This window comes from Lynx canadensis, chromosome F1 (genome assembly GCF_007474595.2).
Source record: "Lynx canadensis isolate LIC74 chromosome F1, mLynCan4.pri.v2, whole genome shotgun sequence".
In the NCBI taxonomy this organism is placed as follows: Eukaryota; Metazoa; Chordata; class Mammalia; order Carnivora; family Felidae; genus Lynx; species Lynx canadensis.
This window is the reverse complement of record NC_044319.2, coordinates 1995813-2023577: the sequence shown is the minus strand read 5'-3', so window position 1 is coordinate 2023577 and position 27765 is coordinate 1995813. Positions and strand designations below refer to the sequence as shown.

The 27765-nt window shown below is 60.5% G+C and overlaps 1 protein-coding gene across 3 annotated transcripts; it reads right to left on the bottom strand.

Moving 5' to 3' along the window:
• Nucleotides 1–41: 41 nt before the first annotated feature.
• EPHX1 (epoxide hydrolase 1) lies at nt 42–27485 on the bottom strand. 3 transcript variants are annotated; one of them, XM_030301774.1, is made up of 9 exons: nt 26992–27485; nt 14543–14730; nt 12581–12761; nt 6597–6824; nt 5995–6124; nt 5381–5586; nt 4058–4166; nt 917–1033; nt 42–472 (listed from the first exon to the last, which is right to left on the bottom strand). In XM_030301774.1, the coding sequence occupies exons 2-9, from the start codon at nt 14723–14725 to the stop codon at nt 271–273; spliced, it is 1356 nt and encodes a 451-aa protein (XP_030157634.1). In that variant the 5' UTR covers nt 14726–14730; nt 26992–27485; the 3' UTR covers nt 42–270. The 3 variants fall into 3 exon arrangements, with proteins under 3 accessions (XP_030157634.1, XP_030157633.1, XP_030157635.1); XM_030301773.1 differs by lacking the exon at nt 26992–27485 and adding an exon at nt 26358–26411; XM_030301775.1 differs by lacking the exon at nt 26992–27485 and adding an exon at nt 23154–23589.
• Between the last annotated feature and the right edge of the window lie 280 nt (nt 27486–27765).

The window sequence follows — 27765 nt, the reverse complement described above, 5'->3', positions numbered from 1 at the left end:
TGTGGGGCCGGGACAAGCAGAGGTCACCTGGTTCCAGCCGCTCTGAGGACTAAAATCATTTATCGGCATCCACCTGCATGTGGGAGGGTGCGTGCAGCGCACGCGGGGCTCAGGACGGGCAGGGGAGGGGGCGGGGGGGGGGGATACACCTTCGCCAAGAGAAGACGGGGGGGGGGCAGGGAAGAGGGGGCAGGGAAGGGGCGGGGGGCCTCACTGGGAGGCGGCGGCTGACGGGAGGGAGACTCGGCCCCGGGGGCCACCCCCGCGGCATCAGGGCAGCTCGAGCAGCCCCACGAACTTGCGGATGTCCCGGGCCAGCAGCTCCGGCTCCTCGAGGGCGGCAAAGTGGCCCCCGCGGGGCATGTAGGAGTAGGACACGAGCCTCGGGTACTTGCCCTTCACCCACCTCTCCGGTACGTGCATCAGCTCACACGGGAAGGCGGCCAGGCCGGTGGGCACCGACACCTTGATCCTGGAAGGGACAGAGATCCCCTGAGAGGCGACGTCGCATCCTGGTCCCCTTCTGTCCCCACAGCGGGGGCTCAGGGACGGGGCGGAGGGGACAGGAGGTCAGAGCCAGGGTTGTGACCGCGCCGTCAACTCCAACCCACCCAGGGCCTTTCTGGAAGGGCTGGCCAGGCTGGGGAACAGGGCCAGGTGGGACGGGTGTCCCCTGTCCCTCTGCTGCCACCTGAGGGTCTCCGTGTGAGGTTCCAAGGGGCCCCGGAAGCAGGGGTGGCACAGCGGGCCGGCCCCGCGTTCCCTTCCTGAGCTAACTCTAGACGCGCGAGATTTCTCCCAGCACCTCCAGCCTGCCCACAAATTCGTTCTCACGCTGGGCGTCTGCCCTCGGGTTCAAGGCTGGCTTGTCTTGCGGCTCCCTGCCCTGGAGGCCTCTGGGCTGGGCCAGGCTTACCGATCCTGCTTGAAGAGCTGCCCCCTGTTCTCCTTGTAGAAGCGCTGGGAGGAGGTGATGGTGCCAGTTGTCCAGTAGAGCATGACGTTGGTCAGCAGGTCATCCAGGGAGAACTTTCTGCAGAAGCAGAACCAGACGGCCGCTGAGCCCCGGGTGCACCAGAGGGCAGCCTCCGGGCCCGCCTGCTGTCCCCCCTCAGACCTCACTGCGACCGGGGCACAGGCAGTCTCTGCCCAGGGTCACCAGCCACGGTGACCGCAGGTGACGCGGCATGCAGACCGTTCATGAGGCAGGTTCCGCTGGCCCTCACGGCCGCCCGCACCCCCGACCACCCCCAGAGCGGTCCCACCTGGGCAGGAAACAGCAGGTGAGGACAACCGAACCCAGGGGCTTTGGGCTGGTCACCACCGGGTGCCCGGAGGTGGGTGCCCACCTCTGGCCCTCGTGGACCATCCCCAGGTGGGCTCGCCCCTGCCGGGGCCTGGGCAGGACGGGGTTTCCAGGCAGCGTTTGGAGCCCCTGGACGCGCCTGGCATTACCCACAAGCTTCCCGCCAAGTGAGTCACCCTAGGAGTCGTGGGGCCTTGTGCAGACCCCCCCACCTCCCAACACACACACACACTCAGGCTGGGACTGCTGAGCAGGGGGACCCCACCCAGGCTGCGGGGGTCCACCCTTGGGGAGGAAAGAGCCATTTGGTCCTCTTGACCCTAGAAACCCCACATCCACTGCGCACAGACCCGCCAGCTTCCCACCCCGTCCCCTCTCATTCCCACAACGCCCTGCCAGTGCCCTCGGCCACCCAGACCCACCTGCTGGTCCGCAGACCCCAGGGGACTCCAGCTCTGGGGACGGGTCCCAACCCTCGGTGCGTCCCGATGGCCACGTGCCACCCACAGCTCCCACCCCGCCAGCCTCCCTGAGGGAACCCAAGTCCGCACAGAGCTCCCCTCGGGCCTTCCCTGCTCCGTTCCAGTCCTGGGGGCTTAGGAGATCTAAGCCTCCTTGTCGGGGGGCCCGATCCCTCCATCCGCCTCCAAGTCTACCTCCCCTGCCCGCGGTCTGCCGTCCGATGCCACCCGGGCCTGCCTTCTGCCTCCCCTCCCCGCCCCCGCCCTCCCCCATGCCTCGGCACCCCCCCCCCCGCCACGCTGCAACTCTCCATCCACACTCGCCTTTCTCACTACGTTCTGTCTTCCCAGACCTCCCTCCGTCCCCCTCCCGCAGCCAGTAAGCCAGGGGTCCCCCCAGCACCCCCCGATGCTGCCCCACCTGCACTGATGCCAACCGCTAATTTCCCCAAGCACAGAGAGGATCATTTCCTCCCATTGGTCCCCTCCCCAGGCTCAGATGTCAGTCCCGTTCCCCAGTGGGCACCCGGCACCCAGCACGTCCGGGACAGAAGTGTGCTCTGTGCCCAGCCCCTCTCGGACACACGCGCACGTGCACACTTTGAGGCACCCCTCCTCCGCCTCCCCTGCCACCTCCCTCATACCGACCCCACGACGCCCTGGCTGTCCCCCTCCAAGGGGGAGGCCCCGCAGTGTCACTGCGCCTGCCCAGCTCTCCGCCTCCAGGGAAGTGACTTCAGTTGAACCGAAGCCAATCTGCCGAATTTACTTGTTTGTGTCGGCTCTTTGGAGGCGGTCGGCCAAGTATGTTTTTATCCTCGGCACCACGTTTTAAGGAACGTTCGATTCACCCCTGCCCTGCTCCCCACCGGTGCAGCTTGAGACAGTGACGGGGGAAGGGAGAGCATTAACATTAATATGAAAATACGAAGGATTTGGGAGAAAAGAGGCTTCTCCGGAATGATGGACACGTTCATCAGGCATCTTCGTTTCCACATTCTTAGTCTCCAGCAACAGCGGCCCAGAGCGGGAACAGAGATGAGGGAACCTCCAAATGGAGAGCGGTCGATGGGAACCGAATGGTTAGAATCAACTCTCAAACCCTGTGAACTGGGCTTTTAGCGAGGTGGCTAAGGGCTCCCGTATTCCCTCGGCTCCGGTCCTGGCTTGGAAACTACCACCACACCCGTCTCCGGCCTACCGCAGTCAGTGATCTTTCTAGAACACAGAGCTGATGGCGCCTGCCCCCTGCTCCAGGCTCTGGTGCCCCCGGGGGCCAGGCGGCAGCTACGGTGGGTGGTCAGCCTGGGGCGGGGGGCGGTCTGGTGGGGCCCCTCACCTGGCTGCAGGTACTGTTGGGCAAGGAACAGGGCCAGCCCTGCCTAAGAGCTCCTGGTGGAGGCCCATCCCCCTGGGGTCCTCTCCAATGTGGGGTAGGGAACAGACCCCAGGGTGAGGGCTGTGCATGGGTTCACGGCCCGGCCCCTGCGTCCCTGCCCGAGGCCTCCGCCGAGCCAGCCTTTCCAGCAGCACCTGGTGTTTTCTCTTCGCCTAAATTCCCTTCTTCCACCCTGTCCGCCGGCAAACTCCTACTCGTCCCTCAAAGCCCAAATCCAGTATATTCTCCCAGTCATTTCCGCCCCGCCCCTCAGACAAGGCAAAGCCTCCTTTCTCTGGACGGTCTCTCAGAGCTCATCCGTCCACTACAGATTTGTCGAGTGCGTGCCCGGCATGGCCTAGACACGGTCCCCGCGCCCGAGGAGGGAGCCAGCCCCCTCTCCCTCTGCTCCCACACCGGCACGGAGTCTGGCGCTCTGCGTGCCCCCGAAGTAACGAAGACAGGGACGGATGCTGCAGAAGCCAGGTCAGGGCTGGCCGGGTAGCAGAGGCTGCAGCCTCTGAAGCTTCCCCAGTCTTTCTGAGGCAGCGTCCAGGGTTGCCTTCCCCGGGGCACACGGTCAGGTGGCCACGATGCCAGGCTCTCCTGGGTTCAGAGCAGGGGGACCCTGGGTGATCGCTGCCCTCTGGACCCCCTGATCCCAGGGGGACGGGGGTGCTATTTAGCAAATGGAGCATAGACATTCTCAAGGGCTCGACCCTGGTCTTGACCCCTCCGCGGCGAGGCCCGGAGCCAGTCGCCAGACCTCTGTCCGCTTCCTCATCCGGAGGACCTGAGGTGAGGGTCTGAGGAGCGTCCGGCAGTGAGTGGAAGGTGCTGGCCGTCGGCCGGAGGGACGCTGGCTGCCAGGACGCGGGCCCATGGCTGGCGGGGCGGGGGTGGGGGGCTCACCTCTCCAGGCCCCCGTCCTCCAGCTCTTGGAACTCAGAATCGGTCCAGGTCGAAAACTTCTCCAGGATGTAGGCAGCCAGGCCCGCAGGAGAGTCGTTCAGGGCGCAGCCTGGCAAGGGGAGAGGCGGGGAGTGACACAGGCCTGGGACCCGCGAGCTGGCCGTCAGGACATGGGGTGCTGCGGGCCCCACAGGGCGGCGCCCAGGTCGGAGCACGGCTCTGCCCTAACTCTTGGGGTGCTCTGCACCCCGTCTACTTAACCCTTGGCCTTGGAATCCTGATGTGAATAAAGGGGGACACCCTCACGGCTTCCTGGGAGCCCACCCACTACGCGGGCAGCGTCCTGTGTTTGGGGAGGTCCACAAGCGAGATCTGTATGAATGCTGTTTTTTAAAAGGTGGGGTCTCGGGGGCACCCGGTCGGCTCATTTGGTGGAGCGTGCGACTCCGGATTTCAGGGTCGCGAGCTGGAGCCCCTTTTGGGTGTAGAGATTACTTGCATACATAAATAGACCCGGGGCGCCTGGGTGACTCAGCTGGTCAAGCGTCAGACTCTTGATCTTAGCCCGGGTCATGATCTCAGGGTTTGTGAGTTTGAGCCCCGCCTCAGGCTCTGTGCGAACACCGCGGAGCCGGCTTGGGATTCGCTCTCTCTCCCTCTTTCGCTCTCTGCCCCTCCCCTCCCAAAAATAAACGTTAAAAAAAAAGAATAAACTAACTAAAAAAAAAAAAAAAAAAAAAGGGTGGGGTTGGGGCGCCTGGGTGGCTCAGTCGGTTAAGCGTCCGACTTGACTTCTCAGGTCGTGATCTCCTGGTTTGCGAGTTCAAGCCCCACATCAGGCTGTGTGCTGACGGTGCAGAGCCTGCTTAGGGCTCTGTCTCCCCCTCTCTCTGCCCTTCCCCTGCTCACTCTCTCTCACGATAAATAAACATTTAAAAAGAAAAGGTGGGGCTTTTGGTTTATACGCTCTGATCAGTGAAAAGTAAGAAGCAGCCTAAACGTCCAAGATAGGGGATCCGTTACAAATGGACACGACCCCCTCCACCCCCCACGGTCCTGGGGCCGCCGGGCCCCCAGGCTTCCTGCTCCATTCAGGCTCATAGAGTCCGGGGGTCAGGGGTCAAAGCCAGTGCACACGGCATCAGCTCAAGCTGTCGTCTGGGACGACTGACCTCAACTGACCTCAGCGGAGACACGCAGCCTAAGAAAGAGCTCAGGTCCCTCCCAGGAGGTGTGCATCCCTGGAGCCCCCCCCACAGCGCCCGGCTGGATGGAAGGGGCGTGACCCCCGCCCTGGCCGCCGTGTCCCGAGCGCGGGCTCACCCACGGTGTCGGGCTTGGTGCTCTGGATGTGCATGTAGCCGCTCTCCCGCAGCGGTCTGTAGAAGAGCTTCTCCTTGAAGGGCAACATCAGCTCCATATCCCTCTGGGTGAAACCGAAGAGCCTCGGGCAATGCCGAACCAGGAAGAGGGTCAGGATGCGGCCATTTAAAATGAAAGCCATGTTCAAGTGCAGGCCTTTCACGTGGCTGTGAGGGCAGAGAGCGGGCCCGGTGAGGCTGGCGTCAGGGCCAGGGCCAGGGCAAGGGTGGGGGGAGGCTGGCAGGAGGAGGGAGGCGTGGGGGGGGGGGGATACAGAGTTTCCAGAAAGTTCTGGCTTCTCCCAGGGCTCAGGCCACCAGAAGGGTCCACTCTGACGTTCCCCTCCTCTATCTGTCCCTCTCTGCCTGGGCACCTGGCCCAGCGTCACCAACCCCGTGTGATACCGAACGGAGAGGATCTACACCAAAGAGCTCCGGGCGCGGCTGGGTGACAGGGGACCCCCCGTGCTCTCCCCCTGGGCCCACAGACACCCCGCCCGGTGGCCCCCCACAGGCAGATCCCGCCACCCCCGCGCACACGGCGACCTCGCGGGGGCTGTGCACACGCACACTCACCTGGGCACCATCTGGGCCATGTGGGTGCAGATCAGGGCCCCCCAGTCCCCGCCCTGAATGTAGAACTCCCGGAAGCCCAGCCGCAGCATCAGTTTGTAAAAGATCCTGGCGGTGGCCACTGAATTCAAGCCTGGTTGGGAGGGAAGGAGAACAGAGTCACGGGAAGTCACTCGTGGGGTCCTCTTGGGCTCCTGTGAAATTCCTCACACCCCTCTCGCCCCCCGCTGGGGTGACAGCAGCTCACAGGAGGGGAGGAGGCGTCCTGGGCCCCAACGGTGGTGGCGAGGCCGCGGCCAGTGCCCCGCAGGGAGGCGAGACTGGCGTCCGCGTGGCAGGGAGGGACAGCGAGGGGACAGCCAAGCAGCGAGGGCGCGACGGGCTCAGGCCAGCCACCAGTGTGCTCCTGTGGGGCTCGGTCAGCCTCGCTGGCCCGGGACGGCCCGGGGCCCAGATGCGGGGAGCTCCCGAGGGCTCGGGAGTCGGGGCCCCGGGGCCAGCGTCGGTCACCACCGCCCCTCGCCCGCCTCAGAGCCCGAGAGGGTGTGCTGGCTCCCCGCCTGGCGGGCAGGCCTGGTCCACGCCGCCCCCCGCAGCCCCCGTACCCTTTTTGGAGGCTGCCTCCGAGAAGGCGTAGCCAGGAATGGAAGGGCAGATGACTTCGAACACGTGCTCCTCGCTCAGGCCGTGGTTCGCGGGGTCAGTCAGGAGGGGGATGATCTTATAAAACTCGTAGAAGGAGCCGGGCCAGCCGTGTACCATCAGCAGGGGCTTGGGGGTGCGGCCGGGCGGCAGCTGGGGCGGCTTCACGTGGACGAAATGGATGTCCAGCCCTGGGGAGACGAGCACAGTCAGGCCGGCGGGCATCGGAGATATTGTCTGTCTTTATTTTTTAAAGTTTATTTATTTTCGAGAGGCAGAGACAGCGTGCGAGCCGGGGAGGGGCAGGGAGGGAGGGAGACACAGAATCCGAACCCGGTTCCAGGCTCCTAGCTGTCAGCACAGAGCCCGACGCGGGGCTCGAACTCACGGACCGCGAGATCATGACCTGAGCGGAAGTCGGATGCTTAACCGACTGAGCCACCCAGACGTCCCAAGATTTTATTTTTGTAAGTCATCTCTATGTGTCTCCCTCTCTCTGCCCCTCTCCTGCTCACACTCTTTCTCAAAATGAATAAATGAACTTAAAAAAAAAAAAAAAGTGAAGAGGTGCCTGGATGTTCAAAAACCCAGAGGCGAGAGCTATTAAAGGGCTGTTCCCTTCCCGGAAACCGCCTGACCCCGGGACCACCTCGGGGTTCCCCAGGACGTCACAGCACAGAAACACCGTAAGCGCCACAAGGTGGGGTGACCCCCGGCACTGAGTCGTCCGGACAGCGGCCTGCGGTGGCTGCACCCAGGTGCCGTCAGCCTCGTCCCCGCGCTGGTGGCCTGGCCCGGGCCCAGAGAGCCTTCGAGAGTCTTCCCCTGGCTCCCCGGCCCGGGTGGTCCCAGAGGGCCTCCCTCCTCTCCATTGCCTGCCGTCCTCGACCCTCACGCCCCGAACTTTCCGGGGTCCTCTCTGCCCCTACCCCCGGGCTCCAGCCTCTGTGCCGGCTTCCCTGTTCTGCAAGGAGGCCTGGGCCTCCCTCGGGGGGTGAGGCAGGGCCTCCAGAGACAACGGCATTGCTGATCACAGGGAGGCCGAGGTTCAGGGCCCTCGTCCCTTCGCCTCCAGCCTCTGTCCCGGCGGGCGCTGGGCCAGGACACCCCCCTCCAGGCCCCTCGCCACCCGCCAGGCCCGGGCCCAGCTCTGCTCCCGGGTTCTGAGCCCACAGCCTGGGTCTGGGGTGCCTGGGGCTCCACAGACCTGCCGGGAAACAAGGAGGGCTTCCTCTTTGATTTTTAACGTCTGTCTTCATTTTTTTTTTTTTAAAGTTCATTTATTTATTTTTGAGAGATAGCACGTGGGAGCAGGGGAGAGACAGGGAGAGGGAGAGAGAGAATCCCAAGCAGGCTCTGCGTCGTCAGCACAGAGCCCGACTCAGGGCTCGAACCCACAAACCGTGAGATCGTGACCTAGAGTTGAACACTCAACCCACTGAGCCGCCCAGGCACCCCTTCGCTTTTAAAATTCAAACATTTAGGGGCGCTGGGGCGGCTCAGTCAGTTAAGCGTCCGCCTTCGGCTCAGGTCATGATGTTGCGGTCTGTGGGCTCGAGCCCCACGTCCGGCTCTGTGCTGACAGCTCGGAGCCTGGAGCCTGCTTCGGATTCTGGGTCTCCCTCTCTCTTTGTCCCTCCCCTGCTCGTGCTCTGTCTCTCTCAAAACTAAAATAAACATAAAAAGCAAGAAAATAAAATTCAAATATTTAAAATTCAAAAAGGATACAAGGGAACAGTGAACAGTCAGCCTTGGCCTCGGCCCTTCCCCCGGCCACCAGTCCCCCCCCGGGGGACAGCTTCCAAGGACCGCCGTGCGCACGCCAGCACGGCGCGAATGAGTGGGTGTTCCCTAACTTTACACTCAGATGAAAAGGTGACAATCTGAATTCGAAATAACTGCACGCCGTGCAGTGTGTTCCAAAGGAGGTAAGGTCTCCTATGAATAGGAGTGCATTCATTTTTTTCTCTTTTTTAAAACAAATTTTTTTTTAACGTTTATTTATTTTTGAGACAGAGAGAGACAGAGCATGAATGGGGGAGGGTCAGAGAGAGGGAGACACAGAATCTGAAACAGGCTCCAGGCTCTGAGCTGTCAGCACAGAGCCCGATGCGGGGCTCGAACTCACGGGAGATCATGACCTGAGCCGAAGTCGGCCGCTTAACCGACTGAGCCCCCCAGGCGCCCCCGAATAGGAGTGCATTCAGCAACGCGGAAGGACCCCGGGATATGTTGTCAAGTGGAAAACCACGTTCCAAAATAGAATGTACGTAGGGTTCTATTTTTGCTCAAGGCAAGTTAGGATCTGTGAGCCTTTTGTAAAAAGTCTGCACTGTCACAGCCCAGAGGAGCCTAGGGAGACATGGAAACAAAGTGTAATGGGGTGTCTGGGATGGGGTCCTGGGAAAGAAATACAACATTAGGTGAAGACTGAGGAAATCTGAGCCATATCCTATTGTCTGTGGACACTGCATTGTTCAGTCTTTATTTTATTATTATTATTTTTTAATGTTTATTTATTTTTGAGAGACAGAGGGACAGAGCATGAGTGGGGAGGGGCAGAGAGAGAGGGAGACACAGAATCCGAAGCAGGCTCCAGGCTCCGGGCTGTCAGCGCAGAGCCCGGCACGGGGCTCGAACCCACAGACCGTGAGATCATGACCTGAGCCGAAGCTGGACGCCCAACCGACTGAGCCACCCAGGTGCCCCACAACCATAGAATTTTTTTTTTTTTTTAATTTTTTTTTTTCAATGTTTATTTATTTTTGGGACAGAGAGAGACAGAGCATGAACGGGGGAGGGGCAGAGAGAGAGGGAGACACAGAATCGGAAAAAGGCTCCAGGCTCCGAGCCATCAGCCCAGAGCCTGACGCGGGGCTCGAACTCACGGACTGCGAGATCGTGACCTGGCTGAAGTCGGACGCTTAACCGACTGCGCCACCCAGGCGCCCCTCACAACCATAGAATTTTAAAAATAAAGATGTTTTTGAGGCACCTGGGTGGCTCAGTCAGTTGAGCATCCGACTTCGGCTCAGGTTATGATCTCGCGGTCCGTGAGTTCGAGCCCCGCGCCGGGCTCTGTGCTGACAGCCCGGAGCCTGGAGCCTGTTTCGGATTCTGTGTCTCCCTCTCTCTCTGCCCCTCTCCCCCCCCCCAAATAAATTAACATAAAAATTTTTTTAAAAAGTAAAGATGTTTTTAACACTAAGGGAATCTGAATAAAGTATGGACTTTAGTGGAGGTATTAACATATCAGTACTGGTTCATTCCTTGTAACAAATGTACCAGACTAAGGTTAACGGTAAGGGGAAACTGGGAGTGGGTACAGGGGAACTTCCCGTATCGTCCTCACTATTTTTCTGTAAATCTGAAATTGTTCCAAGGAGCGCCTGGGGGGCTCAGTCAGCTGAGTGTCTGACTCTTGATTTTGGCTCAGGTCGTGATCTCACGATTCATGGGTTAGAGCTCCACGTCAGGCTCCCCACTGAGTGTGGAGCCTGCTTGGGATTCTCTCTCTCCCTCTCTCTCTGCCCCTCCCCTGCTTGCTCTCTCCTTCTCTCAACATAAGTAAATAAGCATTCTAAATCAATCAATCAATTAATCAATCAATCGTTCTGGGGTTAAATCAATCAAGTGTTTCCAACAGATGAACGGAACAGAATCACAATAAACCTGGGCATATGCAGTCAACTAAGCTTTGACAAGGGAGGCAAGAACACTCGATGGAGAGGAGATGGTCTCTTCAGTAAATGGCGCTGAGATAATTGGATGGTCACATGGAAAATAATGAGACTGGACCCCTACCTCACACCACTCACAAAGATGAACTTGAAAATGGATCAAAGACTTAAATGTAAGACCTGAAACCATGAAACTTCCAGAAGGAAACAGACACAGAGCTCTCTGACGTGGGTCTTGATGACAGTTTCTTGGAGGCTACATCCAATTAAAAGGCTTCTGCACAGCAAAGAAAACCATCAACAAAGCGAAAAGACCATCTGGGGAACGGGAGAAACTAATTGCAGACCATACATTTGATAAGGGATTAGTATCCAATATACATAAAGAACTCCTAACGACTCAATAGTAGAAAAATAACTCAATTAAAACAATGGGCAAAGGACCTGAATAGACATTTCTTCAAAGAAGACAGACAACAACCAACAGACACATGAAAAGATGCTCACCGTCACTCATCATCAGGGAAATGCAAATTAAAACCACAATGAGATACCACTTCATACCTGTCGAATGGCCATGATCAAAAAAGGGGCACCCCTGCTCTCTCTCAAAATAAATAAATAAGCTTTTTTTTTAAAGTGCCCCTCTCCCTCACTCACAGGTTCCCTCTCTCTCTAAAAATGATGATGATGATGATAATGCACCCCCGTTCACTGCAGCGTTATTTACAGTAGTCGAGACAAGGAAGCCACCTAAGTATCCATCAGTAGATGAACAGATAACGAAGATGTGGTCTTTCTCTATAAATATAAATGGAACACTATTCAGCCTTTAAAACCGAAGAAGCCTTGGGGGCGCCTGGGTGGCTCAGCGAGTTAGTGTCTGACTCTTGATTTCAGGTTCAGGTCCTGACCTTGAGTTTCATGAGTTCGAGCCCTGAGTCAGGCTCTGTGCTGACAGCATGGAGCCTGCTTGAGATTTTCTCTCTCCCTCTCAAGCAAATAAAATAAATAAATAAAGTTAAAAAAAAAATGAGGAAGCCTTACCATTTATTTTTATTTATTTTTTTTTAATTTTTTTTAACATTTATTTATTTTTGAGACAGAGAAAGAGCATGAACAGGGGAGGGTCAGAGAAAGAGGGAGACACAGAATCTGAAACAGGCTCCAGGCTCTGAGCTGTCAGCACAGAGCCCGACGCGGGGCTCAAACCCACGGACTCTGAGATCGTGACCTGAGCTGAAGTCGGATGCCCAACCGACTGAGCCACCCAGGTGCCCCAAGGAAGCCTTACCATTTATGACAACATGGGTGGACCTTGAAGGCACTGAGCTAAGTGAAATACGCCAGAGACAGAAAAAAGACAAAATACCGCGTGATCTCATTTATATGTGGGATCTAAAACGAAACGAAAGCCGAAATCGTAGAAAAAAGAGACCAGAGGAGGGGTGGGGGCGGGGGAGCCGGAGGGAGGGGTCAGAAGGTGCACACCCCAGGTCGAGGTGAGCCCTGGGGGGGGTCCATCCAGACTGGTGACGGGAGCTGGCACTGCTGTGGTACATAGGGAGGTTCAGAGTAAGTCCTGAGAGCTCAACGTGGGGAGAGGAGTTTGTTCTCTCCTTGTATCGTCTCTGCAGGAGAAGCTGGATGTGAGCTGAGCCCCCCCCCGCACACCCCCTCTCCCCCCACCCAGGCGATCACTTCACAGCAGATGTCAATCAAACCATCACGCCCCACGCCTCACGCTTACCCGGTGAAGGGCGTCAGTTCTCAGCAGAACTGGGGGAAAACGCTTTTCCACCCAGGAAACTATTCCCTCACCCCAAATGATCTTGAGGTCACCTTGCCAAGACAGTTTTGGGCGGGAAGGGACCTCCCAGGTGATGCCGAGGGACAGCGGCGTCCCACAGCGGCAGGACGCCAGGTCTCGAGCCGCAGACAGGGAGGGCAATCGTTCTCAGGACCTTGACCGCCGGGCTGAGCGCCCTTGAGCAGTCACGGCGTCACGGGCTCCAAACCCTCACGGAGCGGCGGACCAGATTCTGCGTATCTCTGGCTTTCAAATTACTGACGTGTCTTCCTGCCTCGCTCTAAAGCGCACTGGATTTGTGGGGACTCTGCATTCTTTTTGCCCCAGTGAGGTCAGCCTGTAAATACACCCCGAGGACCAGTAACTGGATCCTAAGTTGGGTCCGGGTCCCCTCCGGCAGTTACAAGGCCGCTCCTGAGACACACACCCCTCTCCCGCTGGCGTCTGGGGAACGTACCTTCGATCCTGGTCTTGAAGTGAGGGTACCTGTTGAGCATCTCCACCTGCTTCCTCCAGTCAAATTCATTCCGCCAGTAGGAGAGGATCTTCTTCAGGTAGTGGGAGTTGAAGCCATAATGGAAGCGGCTGTCCTCCAAAGGTGGGGTTAAACGGGTCCCGTCGATCCTGCGGTGTAAGTCCTGGATCGAAATGCAGGACCCCAGGGAGAGAGGGGTGGGTGGGGCAGAGCACAGAAGGTTTGTTTCCAGAAGGCGAGCACACCCGCAGCAGCCAGATACTGTGACCGGGGAGGCGAAGCCAAGTCCCTCGGGGAGGGTGAGGTCCCCCGGGTCCGCACAGGTGCCCTCGGGGTCGTCCGCTTTCCCCAAAAGGCACCTCGTTTCCCATGACCGCAGCTGTTCCCAAAGCTGTGTCCTTCACCCTCGACGTCACCCATGTATCTCCTCTTTGTTTTTAAGCGCATCACCGCTACGCGCATCTTTAACGGACCTTGGCTGACCTCTGGCGGGGACCGGCACGCTTTTTTGTAAGAGGCCAGGCACTATGAATGTTCTAGGCCCTTTCCAGCTGCAGCTGGCCCACTCTGTCCTCGCAGCGCGGACGCAGCCACAGACACGGCACGGACCAATGCACACGGCTGTGTTCCCGTAAAACTTTATTCGCAGACACTGACGTCTGAAGGCCAGGTGATTCTCACGGGTCACGAGACATTATTCTTGTCATGTCCTCAGCCATTTTAAAGATGTAAAGACTATTCTTAACACGGGGGCTGTATAACCCGGGGGGCAGACAGATCTGTCCCAGGGCTGTGGTTTGCGGACGCGGGTACACAGCACTGAACGATACGCCGTAACTCGGCTGGGATAAAATGACAGACCGGGAGAGAAGGAAGGCGCGAGCCTAGCAGGCGAGGCCAGGGGACCAGCCCGGGCCCCCTCGGTGTCCTCCATAGCACCCCGGGATCCCAGATCCCGGACGTTTTAGACTCCAAGTCTAGGAACCCACGAAAGGCGTTATCCTCAGCCTGGTTTCTCTTGGGCGCAGCCCAGTTTCTGCTCTGTACTCTTTTCCTCCTTGGAAATCTCACGACTTGGGCACTTGTGAAAGCACGTACCCCCTGTTCATCTCTCAGCTACCTTTTCTCTGTGCACCTTCCTTTCTCAGCCACGGGACTAGGAGCTATTGGAGGGAGGGCCCCTCTCTTCTCCGAGCACCCAGCCGGCGCCTGCACGCACATGTGCTCCGACGAGCTCAGAACGGGAGGGGACGTCCGGGTCACCCTCCTGGCCCAGCTCCCACGGCAGCACACCCCCCTGGTCACGTCCCAGCTGACTCCAGCGTGCGGGGTGGGGGCTGGGCTCTGGAGCTGACGGACCTGGGTTCAAATCCTGCTCATCCCTCGGTCACCTTGGGTAAAAAGCTTCAATTCCTGCACATGCAGAGGGAACGACGGCCCTGCCTCCTACGGGGACTGAATGGGGCCTCGAACAGCTGTCACAGAGCAGGCGCGTCACCAATGCCGGCCCTGCGGCGGCCTCTCCGGACCCCGGCATCTGATGTCACCACGGCCCTGCGTCTCACTCAGGACCCCCGCCCAGGCCCTGATGACAACCTGCTCGCTTTCTCTGGCTAAACTCACCCCCAGGGTGGCAGGAGGGCGCGGAGGAGGGGAGAGCAGCTGCTGTCTGTGACCCGTGATGCCCGTGCCCAGGGCCAGCTGGCACCCCCTGCCCATCACCTGGTGCTGCTGGGCTCTGGGCAGGGGAGGGAGGAACGGGGGGGTGGGTGGGCAGAGGGGGACGGGGTGGGCACGGGGCGGGCTGGGCACGTCGCTGTAGGATCTGTCCCTGGCCGGCGTGAGAACAGCGGAGGGCACCCCACTCCCAGCCCCCCCGGGGGAACACAGCCAGGCGTCCCCGCCCTCCCCTCGGCTCAGCCCCGCCTGGGGAAGGGGCCTCACCTTGATCTCCTCGTCTGACGTCTCCACCTTGAAAGGGCGGATGCTCTCGTCCTCTGGGGCCGTGGGCCTCGCCCCGGGGCCCCACCACCCATCTTCCAGTGGCAGTGTTTCCTCCTTGTCCCGGGAAACAAACCAGTAGACGACAAAGGCCAGCACTGAGGCGAGGAGAATTTCCGGCCACATGATTCCTGCAGGTGCGAGGAGGGCCCGTCAGTGCAGAGAGACCCCCCCCCCCCAACCCCCGGCCGAGACCCCGCCCCCCACCCTCCCTCCCACCCAGCCCCCCGACCGCGGGAACTTGTGAAAGAAGAGTCTGAGCACGTGGGAAAAACAGAAATCAGCAGGAAAAAGACAAGAGCTGTGAAATTCATCCACCGAATTGGGAAAACACCAACACAGGGTGGCCTCTCGCGGCCCTGGATGCGGGGGCTGCACTTCCGAGGCCTCTTGTTTCTCTGAGGGGCCTTCTGCTCCATGCTTCTGGAAGCTTCTCTCCACCCTCGTGTGTGTGTGTGTGTGTGTGTGTGTGTGTGTGTGTGTGTGTGCGCGCGCGCGCCCCCACCCCCAGGAATGCTGGGCTCCACCCCTGGCTGTCTCTGGGAGGGGCCTGTCCCCAGGGTGCCCATCAGGGGCCCGGCGCACCCGGTTTGGGCCCGGCGAGTGTTGGGGGCCCGAACACGGCCACGTGGCTCAGTGTATTTTTTTTTTTAATTTTTTTTTTTCAACGTTTATTTATTTTTGGGACAGAGAGAGACAGAGCATGAACGGGGGAGGGGCAGAGAGAGAGGGAGACACAGAATCGGAAACAGGCTCCAGGCTCCGAGCCGTCAGCCCGGAGCCCGACGCGGGGCTCGAACTCACGGACCGCGAGATCGTGACCTGGCTGAAGTCGGACGCCCAACCGACTGCGCCACCCAGGCGCCCCTCAGTGTATTTTTTTAAAGCAGGCTCCACGCCCCTGAGATCATGCCCCGAGCGGACCCTTAACCCACTGAGCCCCCCAGGAGCCCTCAGCTTTTTTTTTAAAACAGCTCTATCGAGGCATAATTCGCGGGCCATATAATTCGCCCACTTAGAGTGTTCGATCTGGTGATTTTTTGTGTATGACAGACAGTGCGGCCATCACCCCAGCTTGACGCGGGGAGGCGGGGAGGCTGGGGAGGCCTCAGCCCTGCCACCAGGAGACTCAAGTGAGACCTTTCCCTTTAAGGAGGCGAGGGCACGTGGAGGGCACCGTCGAACCATAGTGGCGGTCACTCCTAGAGAGAAGCTAGAAGTCAACATCTAGCAGCAGACTTTCCCACCACCTCTCCGGAGCACTGGCGGAATCTACTAGAACTGGACATTCACAAACGCGAGGACTCCGCGATTCGCCCCGAGGCGCAGACCCAGCCCGAAGGTGCCCGTGGGTGCGCCACACCGAGCAGCTGTAGGTGGGGAGCCCCACACCTAGAAACGTCCCCGACGCCACCCGTCCACGCAGGGGGGCCCCCAACGGTCCGCACCGAACGGGCCAGACACAAAACTGCATGTCCCGCAGACCGTTCCTAAAGGAAGGCCACTGTCAGGGCCACGGGACGGCAGTGTGGAGTTTCCTCTGGTGGTGGGGCCCGGCCCGGCACTCACCTCGATGACAGTGTGCAGGGGGCACAGGCCCGTGTGTCGCCTGGGCCAGAGACACCCGAGGAGCCAGGCTCGGGCAGGTGCGGGACACAACTCAGGGGTGCACGCCGGCCCTCGACTGCGGCCCCCCGCCCGGGTTCTGACTCTTTACTCAGCGAGATCTGCGGATTCGGAGCCTGACTCCCGCAAGGCAACGGCTCTAAATGCAGGAGGTCAAGCCAGGCAGGTGCTTCCCGTCGCCGGTAAACGGAACGTCGGCCTCGGAGTTTCACCGAAGGGGGTGTTTCTGTTAGGCTCGGGGCAAAAATACAAGCTTTAAAACCGTACGTACAACTCATTTGAAGCTTGGTCCTAAAAGCCGAAGTCAACTCTTGTAAGTTGAATGCGGTCTGGAAGGCACCAGAAGTCACTCGTTCTTTTCAGGTAAGAGATTCGGATCGGGGCCCCGGGAGGGGAAACGCAAGCTGGCTCGTGGGACCACAGGCGGGTTCGGCGGTCACCGCGTGGCTGTGACCGTGAGCCCGGCCCTTTGCAGACACAGGAGGTGGGTCACAGCCCTGTGCCGCCGGAGCTCATGCTCTGGTAGGACAGGCAGACAGATGAACAAGTGATGACAGCCGTCTACACAGACGAGGAGAAGCGTGCAAACGCAGCAATGGTTAAGTCGGCCACAAAGGCTGCATGGACGAGGGGGGAGTGGAGCAGAGGTTTGAAGGATAAACAGGAATTTACGAGGCCGAAAGACAGTGCGCCGTGTAAGCAAGGAGCCTCTAGGATCTACATCCGGGTTCGGCGCAGGTGTGGACACTTGGGACCTCCGGGGCGCACTCTTTCCATTTCTACCCGCACCGGCCGAGACGGGTCTCTACCTCGCCTCCTGTGTACGCTGTTCCTTTTGCATGAGGAAGCCGGGAGTTTTAACTCAGAAATCGGGTTTGCCATTCGGATGGCCCTCCTGTAAATTACAAGCCGAGACTCCGGAGCGAGGCGAGGACGGGCACTTGGGGAGGGGAGCACGGCATGGTTGTGTGAGAAAAAGGGGGCCTGGGCAAGTTCCTCAAAACTCGGCACCCTAACCCCGGCCGCTCCGCAAACGCGCCCTCGGGTTGAGACACGGGGTGGCTGAGCCTGGCGGCTAAATTCGCCCCTTCCTTCCTCGCGATGGAATCGAATAGAGGGAATTGATGGAATTGAATAGAGGGAATCGTTGTTGTTGTTGTTGGCAAAGCTCAGCTAAACACTGTATTTCTTGGTGCTCCCTGCAGCTTAGCAGCGAGCTGAGGATTTAAAGGAGCGATTAGGTGCTGACAAAGAGCTGTGGGTGTATTTGGGGCGGAGCCCCCCCCCTCCCCGCTTGTGGCCCAGACAGTACCTCCATGTGAATTAGGAAAAGACCCCATTCTTCAAAACGCTGCCAGAAAATTAACCTAATCTGCTGCTTTTGTCATAGGATGCCTCATTGCCATCTGCCAGAAAGCACTTGTACGTAGATCTACATACATCTAGAGGATGACGTGCGTGGCACCCTCTCAGATTGTGCAGTGCACAACGTGCACAATGGCGCATGAGTCCTGCCCGTGTGTGGAAGACTGCAAAGAGCCTGGACTCGGCTGGGAAGCACGCACCTTTTGCCCTTCCCCCTTCACGCTTCCTGGGGCATAGATGTGATGCCTGGACTCTGGTAGCCATTTTGGGCCATGAGGTTTTCTGGAGGAAAGAGGTCAGCACCAGGACAATGACGGAAAATGGGTTCCTGCTAACCGCGGGACTACTTACTCCTAAACTTCCTTTGTGTGACAGGGAAACACATTTCTACATTGTTTAAGCCACTGCTGCTTTGAGTTTTCTATTATATAAACCTTAACATCATCCTCACTAACTGAAAAAAATCAGGGGAGGGGGAAATAATATATCCAGTTCCCCGTGGACAAACTCTCAACAACAAATGCTCAGCCTTCAAAATTGTCCTTTCAGTTCTTACAGATTTTATTTTTAAGTAACCAACGTGGGGCTCGACCTCACAACCCTGGGATCCACAGTTGCAGGCTCCACCCACTGAGCCCCCCAGGCGCCCCTCAGGCTGCTTCTGGGGGCAGGGAGGGGGGCCTCTCTCTGCGGAACATTGACCTCTGTTTGCATACAATGTGGCCTCCCTGTTCTCTCGGTAGAAGGGTAAGACTGGCCACAACCCGAGGGTCCACCAGTTGGGGATGAAATGCGCTGTGACTGAGTCACAGAACGAATCTGTGCCCCTTCTTCGGCAGAGTGATTATTTTATGGTTGGTTTTTTTAAATTTTATTTTTTAAAGGGGAAAGACCAGAAGGGTGACGGCCTTCCTGCGGCCCCACTTCCACAGTGCGTCAGACGCCCTCTCCACACAAGACCAATTGAGCAGCTGTGTCTGGGATCCCGCTGGGTGACTTTCTAGCGGCCGAGGACCCGTCGGGGGGGTAAAAAGGACGATCTGGAAACCCACAGGCCTCCGGAAACCAGTGAGTCAACAACGAAGCCGGCTGGGGCGCCAGAGAACCTGTGTCCGAATGGGGCCACCCTTTCCGCGAACGTGGCTCCCGCCGTCACCCCTGCACAGACAGACAGGTGCGTGTTTCCCACCAAGACCCCAGCAGCCCCCTGCCGCCTCCCCTGCTCGTGAGCATCTCAACATCCCCTCCTCGCGCGTCTGCGGTCGCACCGTGACCTTGTGCCCCTGAATTTGTCTCCTTCGGGGTTCCCTCGCTGTCGCGGGCACTACCCACCCCCCGAATGGCAAGCCAAGAGCCCAGGCGACGTCTTTGAAACCCCCTCCTTCGTCCCACCCCCGTGGATCCAATCAATCGGCAAGTTCCAAGGTCGATCTCAATCCACCCGCACGGCCGCCTCCCCTGGAGCAGAGCAAAGGCCCTCCCTGTCCGGTCCGGTCCCCTCACACGTGCTCTGCCTCCCTGTCCCCGCCCCCAACATGCCCTGAGGCCAGGGTGACTTTCTGCGGATACAAACCTGCCCTTGCACATCCCTGGTGTAAATCCCGGGACAGCTTCCTGCTGTCCCTGCAACAGCGAGATGCTGGCTAACCCTTCAGGGCCTGTGCTCTCTGACCCGCCCGCCCCTCCCCTCCTCGCCCTCCTGCGGTGGGGGAGAACCCTCTCCCCTCAGCTCCTGAACCCCTGCTCATCCTTCAGATTTCAAATCCAGCGTCCCTCCTCCCGGCAGCCTCCCGTGACCTAGTTCAGCTCTGTGCGCCTCCCACCCCTAGCTCGAGTCACGGTCACATCTGTTCAAGGTCCTGCGGCAATATCGCCCCCACCCTCCCACCGCACCCCGGAAGTAAGCTCCCCGAGGGTAGTAGAGGCCATGTCTTCTCTGGCTCCCCGCTGGTCCCCGGCACCTGGCACGTATTGGATGCTCAGAAAATCTCTGCTGAATGAGTGAATTTAAAAATTCTTCGAGGGGCGCCTGGGTGGCTCAGTGGCTTGAGCGTCTCAACTCTTCATCTCAGCTCAGGTCACGATCTTGCGGTTCGTGAGTTCGATCCCCGCGTCCTCTGTGCTGACGGCGCGGGGGCTGCTTGGGATTCTCTGTCTCCCTCTCTCCCTGCCTCTCCCCTGGCCGCACATCCGCACCTGCCCGCGCTCTCTCTCAAAATAAATAAACATCAAAAAATAAATCAAAATAAAAAATTTTTCACTGACAATGTTGAAAATTTCCAGAGCTCGTGCCCAGAAAGATGGCTGAATTCTCCTTGAGGAGTTATATATATCATCTACTTCTTAGACTATTCTGAGACACGCGCCGCGGGACGCAGGGAGAAGGCTGAGTAGGTGGGAGGTGGTGTTCTGGCAAATTCCCCCGGAAGGAAGACTGGAGAGCCAGGGTGCCCGGTGGCCTGCAGATACCAGGATTTGGGATCCAGAAGACGAGGCTCAGACTGTGGACCTTGCTGAACACTAGTGGGGAGTCCTGCCAGCCTGTCCTCAGAGACCCCCCGCCCCCCGTCCCCCGGCCTCACACCCAGGCAGGTGCGAGAACCCTCAGACCAGCTAAGCCCAGCTCTGAGCGCACCTGTCCGGGCCGGGGTGGGGGCCGGGCATCCCCGGCTCTTCTTCGAGAAAAGAGGCCGGGAGGGCCCAGCTCTGTGCACAGGAGGCCTCCGCCCTCTGCCCTGCTTCCTGAGGGTTTCCTGCCGCCAGGGACTCAGACTCACATGAGAGCGAGGGCCTCGGCTCCTTCTGGGGGAGGTCTGTCTGGACGGCACACTGTGGGGCAGAGCGAGAACGGGGGAGGCGAGCCGGACGGAAAGTGGGGCGCAGGGGCGTGCGTGCCTCCCCACAAGGGAAAGGCAGATGGTTTCCCTCCGGAGCCAGGGCGGGCCTGCCAAGGCGACGGAGCAGGGAGCCTCCCGCCCTCCTGCCGCCAACGCGCGGCTCCCAGGGGCTCCCCGACGCCATCCCTGCTCGCTGTTGGGTCTGGTGGCAGCTGGCCCAGACAGAGCGGAAGGGGAAAGCCTGGGGAGGGGGAGGGAGGGGGGGAAGGGGGGAGGGGGGGGGGAGAGGACGTCCGGACTGCGCCCCCTCTGCCCCCACAGCCTTTCCCCCGGAACCCCAGTGGCCAGACGAGGACGGGGACTCAAGATGGGTGAGGCGGGATGGGCCCTGCACCCCTGCCCGTGACAAGGGCCTTGTTTACCTCCTCCAGGCCGGGAACCAAGCCCTGGGAGAAAGAACAGCCCAGAGCCAAGCCCCTAGGGAAGGGAAAATGCAGTTTGCAGGCAACCACAAAGCAGAATAATAGAGAAGTAAAAACAAGGCAGGGGTGGGGGTGGGGGGGGTGTGCAGGCTTCCTGGTGGGGAGGGCCTGCTCTGGGCCGCAGTGAAGGGACATCCAGCTGCCTTGGAGGGGACGCTCCGGCGGACCCCTCGCCCCCCAACCCGACTCTCCATTTGTGCCTGAGTGGACAGACAGACAGGACTTGTGTTGCTGGTGTTGCAGGGGCGTCCAGGGAGCCAGGGGTCAGCCGGCCGGTGTTTAGGCACCAACCTCTGGCCTCCAATCGTGCTCCTGCCACTCGCCAGCCACGTGACTTCAGGCTGGTGGCCCCACTTGTCCAGGCCTTGCTGAGCTGGGGATTCAAGGAGTTACCTCGGTCAAGGGGTGGTGTCCCCACACGGGCACTCGCTAAAAAAAGGGTTTTTTTTAATATTTATTTTTGAGAGAGAGAGTGCCAGCAGGGGAGGGGCGGAGGGAGAAGGAGACACAGCATCCGAAGCAGGCTCCGGGCTCCGAGCTGTCAGCACGGAGCCTGACGCGGGGCTCGAACCCACGAGCCATGAGATCATGCCCTGAGCCGAAGTCGGACGCCCAACCGACTGAGCCCCCCGGGCGCCCTGGGCATTCACTTTTGCTCTTAAATCCCGAGAACGCGACAGGTGGGCGAGAGGGGGCAGAGGCCGAGGGAACCTTCCCTGAAGACATGTGCTGCTGGGACCACGACAGGAAGCTTGGGGGTCTCTGTAGAGGAAAGAGCAGGCCAGGGTGGCGGAAGGCAGAAAGCGAGGGGCGCCCAGCACCTGCCGCAGGGGCCTCGGTGGGAGGAGGGAGGCCACCCGGCTGGGCTAGAGGCCCCCGGCACCTCTGGGGGGACTCGGCCGGCCCGAGTCGAGCCCTCCCCAGGCTCGTCTACACAGCCTTCCACGCAGGCCCGAAGCTGAACGACGCGAGGAGGGGCTTGGGGGCTCACGCCCAGGGAGAGTCACTTGAGACCCTGTTCTGTCTCCTGGCTCAGTTTTCCATCGGTTTTAAGTGACAAGAGAAGGAGCCCGAGCGGACCACAGCTCGCCGCCTCGAGGAAAGAGCGCTGTGCTCCGTGGGGTTTCGGCACTTGGCATCTCTGAGCAGAGAAAAGACTCCGATTCCCGAGGATAAAGGTAGCGGGCCAGGTGGCGCTCCGCTGAGCACCCCGGATCTCCTTCCCAGCGCTGACCTCGCTCTGCCGCCCTCGCCCCCCAGCTCAGCCAGCCCTTGACCAATGTGCTCTGGGCTCAGGACGCCTCCTCAGGGCTGTGTAACCGGAGAGCTCCACTGGCTGGGCCCTGGCTGAGGAACCTAAGCCGCCTTCCCGTCTGGACGGCAGCGAAAGGGCCTCTGTGCTTCCCGTAGGGCGGCCCCTCGGGCCCGAGGTCCGGTGTCCGGGAATGTTCTGGGCCTGGAGTTCGTTTGCTTGCGGCCAAGTCTGGGCAGCAAAAAGGAATAAAAGTCGCAGAAGGCAAAAACGACTTCCGGAACTCCATCGAAGGTCCTGGTGGACAGAAAAGCCCTGCCTCCGTGGGAGGGCGGGGACCGGAGCCGGGTGAGGGGGACGAGGGCCTGTCAGCTCCTGCGGGGATAATGCGGCCTAGCAAGCAGGTCCTCCCACGGGCAAAAAAAAAAAACCCGGAAAGCCGGAAAGTACATCTGTTTGCCCCCCCGGCCCCCCAAAAACCTGGTAAGAGACTCAGACTTCCCCGAGCTGTGCTGGACACTGGCCGGACTGATCCTGGCGCCGGAACCAAAGCACTTCTCTTACTTTCCAGAAGGCCCTGTCTGTCCAGTCCCGAGAAGAAGGGGAACACACGGGAGGATCACCACTCAGTGAGGCCAAGGGCGCCCGTCCCCTAGGGAAAAGCCAAGTCCCCCGGTTTCCTGCGCCCTCCCGGGCTCCGGGGGCAGGACACAGCCGGCTGAAGGCCGCCCGTGGGCCCCTGGCGGGGACGGTCCGTCTGGGCACCACGGCCTTCTGCGAGGAGGCGGGGAGAAGCCCTGGGAAGGAAGGCTCTTCGAACACCCACTAACCCCGACAAGTGAGGGCTGGTTCCTTCTGTTTTAAAGAGACTCACAAAAACGAAGCTCGGGCAAAGCCGTTCTCTTGAGCCCACCGGCTCAGAAGCCCCAAGAAGACCCCTGAACACAGTTTACCCGGCCTCCCCAAAGGCAGCAGAAACCCCTGTTCCTGACCTGACCTCCTGTTCCTCCTATGGAATCTTCTGGAACATCTCTGAGCTCCTCAGACAGAAGAGCCCTTTTGTTCCCGAAATGCGAGCACCTCCAGTGAGGCCTCAGAGGGGGAGGCTTAGCTGCAGCGGGACCGTGTCCCCAGCCGCCGGACACGGACGATGGGGGGGCCACTTCAGGTCTGTGAGCCCCGCTGGGGGGAGGGGCCTCGGCCAGGCCTTCAGGAGTCAAGGAACGATGAACTAGGACCTCCCTTGGCAAGGTAAACACACCTCAGCGAAAGCAAAAACACCAGTTTGAACTTGGCTGGCTCAGCTGTGTTACGTTATGTAAGCAGGGATGGGATTGCGAGGTCCTCTCCCGGGCGCCAGGGAGGATTTCCTGGAGCACCAACCACTCCTCCCTCCTCAGGGCAGCGGGTGGCTGGGTGCTCTGGGGGATCTGTGCGGGGGGAGGCCTTCTCCCTGCTGCACCCCACCTTGTCCCCATGGCACCCGGGAGCGTCTGCTCCTAAAGGGCCAGGCCCAGGCCAAGAACACCCACTGGCAGTCCCCCGCTGTCCCCAGGAGGCCCGCCGGGCTGGGCAGTGACACTTCTGTGTCGATCTGAAGTCCCTGCCCTCTGTCGCAGGGTTTGCCCTGCACCCTGGGGCTGGAGCCCTCACTGTCCTTGAAGCTGCCCTCAGCGGGCCTGGCACGGGCTTCAAGCCCACCCTGGCCCCTTCTGAACCGACCGCACCCCGCCTACGAATTTCCTTCCCTGAAGATCAGTTTGGACTTAACCACACAGTCACCACCCGCTGGAGCCACGAGGAGCCTTGCAGATAGATTGGCCCGGCCTCCTGCGTCCCCGGACCAGGCCTGGGCAGGGGACGTCTCGGCCCGGCCAGTGCATGACCCCGCTCTTCTCTCCACACCAGTTCTCTGTCCACATCGCTGCGTTCCCTCCAATCACTAGTGATGGGCTCTAGGGCCCTTGCAGAGGTGGGTTTTGAGCATGAGATCCAGGGGGGCCCCCCGAACCAACACGCACCTTCTCTTTCTGCACACCCAGCCCCGGGTGGGTATCTTCTGGGCTCCTCCCTCGGCGGTGGCAACCCGCTCACGCTTAGATCTCCCTTGTTCATTTATTTTTAAGATTTTATTTGTAAGTAACCTCCACACCCAACTTGGGGCTCGAACTCACAGCCCGAGATCAACACTCACACGCTCTACGGACTGAGCCGGCCGGGCGCCCCCCGGCCCTCGCTTCTCCCCTAAGCCCAGCTCTGTGTCATCCGCTCAAGGGTGGAGAAGTGGGGCCTGGGCCTGGGCCGGGAGCCCGGGAGGGAAGTCAAAGCTGTCGGGTGAGCGATTACCAAGCCTGTGCAAGCGGGGCTCTCGGATCAACGGCGGGGGCTCCCTGCGAGCTCCAGCTGGTGCCCGGACGTGAGCGGGAGGCTCCTGAGGGAGGTGTTCTGCTTCCTGCAACGGTCAGTGCTCCTTCTCGAAAGGCCCCCTGCCCAAGGGCATTTGGTCACTTCCGGCTGGCACCCCGCTCCCCGAAGCCGGTCTGGCCAGAGTGCCTAAGGCACAGGGGAGCATGTGGGTCGGAGCAGACGGTGTCGAGGTTCACCTCGGCCGCCCTGCTGAGCAGTTACTGGCCGTGGAGCTCCTCCCGTTCCTGGAACTGGGGGGTCGGGGAGAGGCAGCATAGGTTCAGAAGTTTGAGACCTCTCGCTCTCAAGCTGGTTCAGTTTATGCAAGAGGTCATTCACACCAAAGGACACTGCTGGCAGCCAGGCCCGCCCGTACGCAGCAAACAGAGGTCTGTTTGCTCATCCATGCCAGGACTGCTCCTGCCACAGGGCCTTTGCTCCTGATCTTCCCTCAGCCTGGTGCACTGTCACCCCCGACGGCAACCGGCCACTCCCAACTCCTCGGGGTCCTTCAACCACCATCTCTCAGACGAGGCATCCCTTTCATCGGACACCCCCCCTTCCCTCTTCCAGGGCTCTACACCCGACGGCACACATACTCTACATTTTACAAGTTTATTTTATTGTCCACCTCTCCCCAGCAAACCTGGGAGCCCAGTGAGTCCACGTTCCCTGCTGAGCCCCCCGCCCAGGGCAGAAGACGCCCCTGAGCACAGTCCACGCTTCCTCAGGGAAACAAGAGTGTCCTCACATGGCCCTCCAAGTGCGGACGTTTGGGAAAAATGTTGAACAATCCCAGAACTTCTTCCTAAGCCAGGCCCAGTGCGGCTCTGCCCTCCAGCCCCTACTCGCTCAGGCAACAACCTCCAGCCATCGGGGCAGAGGCCAGTGTTACTTCCTGGAGCCCCCGAGGCCTCCTGAGAATGGTTGCTCTCGGCGATGCCGCGGAGGGGCACAGAAACAGCGTTTGCCAGTGTCCTCAGCAATTTCCCACCAGAGCTCACAAATCCGAGCAAAGGCGCTGAACGGACAGCAGGGACCCCGAATGCACAGGCCTCCCCGCCCCCCAGCCGGGGTGCTGCCCGGGCAGGGAGAGGGAAGCCTAGAAAGGGGGAGGGGTGTCTGCCCACGCGGGCGCAGGGCACATCCAGGCTTTGCGGACCCCGAGGCTTACGGGGTGGGGGGTGGGGGGCGGGAGGGAGCAGGTGGAGAAAAAAGTCAAACTGGGCCTGACCACTGCTAGAGCCGCTGCCCCCACGATCCCGCCTCGCCTAGGCTTCAGAAAGGGGCGGGTGCAACTCAGGGCCACACGGCGAACTGGGACCCAGGCCCGGGTCCCCTCAGGTGGCTGTAGGCACCCCTTTCCCCCCGGGGGCGGGGGCGGCGGACAGCGAAGGCAAGAAAGCGCCTTCCAAACTCAAGATCCGAGCAGGGTTTAGGGGTCCAGAGACAAACACGTGCTTTTCACCGCGGGGCGCGACGCACCCTGTTAGCAGAACTCTCGGGGAGAGAGTGCGGGGCGGGGGGGGGGGGGAGGCGCCGCCGCGTCCCTTCAGCCCCGGGGGCACGGAGGGGGCAGGCATGGGCGCGCCAGGCCCTCCGTCGGGTGCAGACGCGGGTCCCCGAAGCGAGAGTAAGTCACACTGCCCCCCCCCACCCCGAGCCCGCCCCCCGCGGAACCGCGCCCCCACACCCACTCTTCCCCCCGGGACCGCGCCCCGACACCCGTCCCCCCAGCGCGCGCCCCCAGTCGCCCCCCGACGCGTCCGCCCCCAGCCCGCGCCCCTTACGGTCGTCGGCTCCAGGCCCCAGGCTCCGGCGCGCGCTCGCTGGGACTGTGGCTCCGCCGCCCCGGGCGCCCCCGCCCTGATCCTGCCCAGGCTCGGCCCCGAGGGGCGGTCGGGGGCGGGGCCCACGGCCTGGGGACGACCCGGCCGGGTTACCTGGGCGACCCGGGAAGGGCGCGTCACCTGCGCGCCGCCGCGCACCTGCTCGCGCAGAGGCGCGTCCGAGTGCGGCCCCTCGGCCGGCTGTCTCGGGTGGGGGGGGGGTGGCTCGCACGCCGCGATTCCTTCCCGCTTCTTCCCCGCAGACCTCGCCGCCCCTGCACCTCGCCCACGCGCGCGGCCACGCGCTGGCACACTTCCACGCGGTGTGCACGAAAGCGGGGCCCGTTCGCGGTCCTCCCGGTGAGGACCCGGGTCTGCGGCGCCGACTCGGGAGCGGCGGGTGCTGGGCTGAGTGCTCCCGCGGGCACCGATCCCCGGACCTTGGCCCTGGGACGGCCCAGGGTCGGTAACCTGCTCACGCCCCCGCGGCGCTTCGCTCCCGCGCTCCGCAGGCTACTGTCCCCACGCCGGGCACCCTCAAGCCTCAGCCGGCGGATGGCCTGTCGCGGGGGCGGGGTGCCGCGGACTGACTTACCCTCGGCCTCCTGCCTGGCCGCTCACCTCTGCCCCGGACTCTCCCCTGCAGCCAGAGAGGCTGCTTCGGGCCAGCGGGCACACGGGACCGTCGCTGCCTCCAGGCCTTTGCTCGCGCCGCACCCGGAAGTGGTGCCCTCCTGCAGGAGCCTTCTGTCACCCTGCGGGCCCTGGCATCTCTGTACTCTTCCAAAACTTGCCGTCTGTTACACACACACACACACACACACACACACACACACACACACACACGCCAACCTTCCCCCAAATCTTTCACATAGAAGTTCTGGCCGGTTCACCAAGGGACTCAAATTTGCTGTAACAAATCAACGTACAAGGGCGTGACGATGGCAATCGCCTTCTAACCCTAAAATTAGGTCCTGGCGATGGCTGCACGCCCCATTGAACGGTACACTTTAGGAGGGTGGATTTCATAGTGTGTGAATTACATTTCAGTAACTGTTTTTATACGAACTACAGTGGGGATGCCTGGGGGGCTCAGTGGGTTAAGCATCTGACTCTTGATCTCAGCTCTGGTCAGGATCTCAAGGTTCTTGAGTTCCAACCCCCGCATCAGGCTCTGGGCTGATGGTGCTGGAGCCCACTTGGGCTTCTCTCTCTCCCTCTCTCTGCCCTTCCCCTGTTTGTGCTCTCTCTCTAAATAAATAAATAAATAAACAAACTAAAAATAAAAGATTAAAGAAATAAAACCAAGTAACGGCGGTGAGACTGTCACCTCAGGGCTCACTGCTGTGTCCTAACACCCTCCTCCTTG

Excerpts from the sequence above, each read along its gene's own strand:
- EPHX1 (XM_030301774.1), bottom strand. The coding sequence starts at position 14,725 with ATGTGGCCGGAAATTCTCCTCGCCTCAGTGCTGGCCTTTGTCGTCTAC. Across the intron at positions 12,762-14,542 it reads CGTCAGACGAGGAGATCAAG|GACTTACACCGCAGGATCGA; the intron begins GTGAGGCCCCTT and ends ATTTCGATCCAG. Across the intron at positions 1,034-4,057 it reads GAGGACGGGGGCCTGGAGAG|AAAGTTCTCCCTGGATGACC; the intron begins GTGAGCCCCCCA and ends CTGCTTCTGCAG.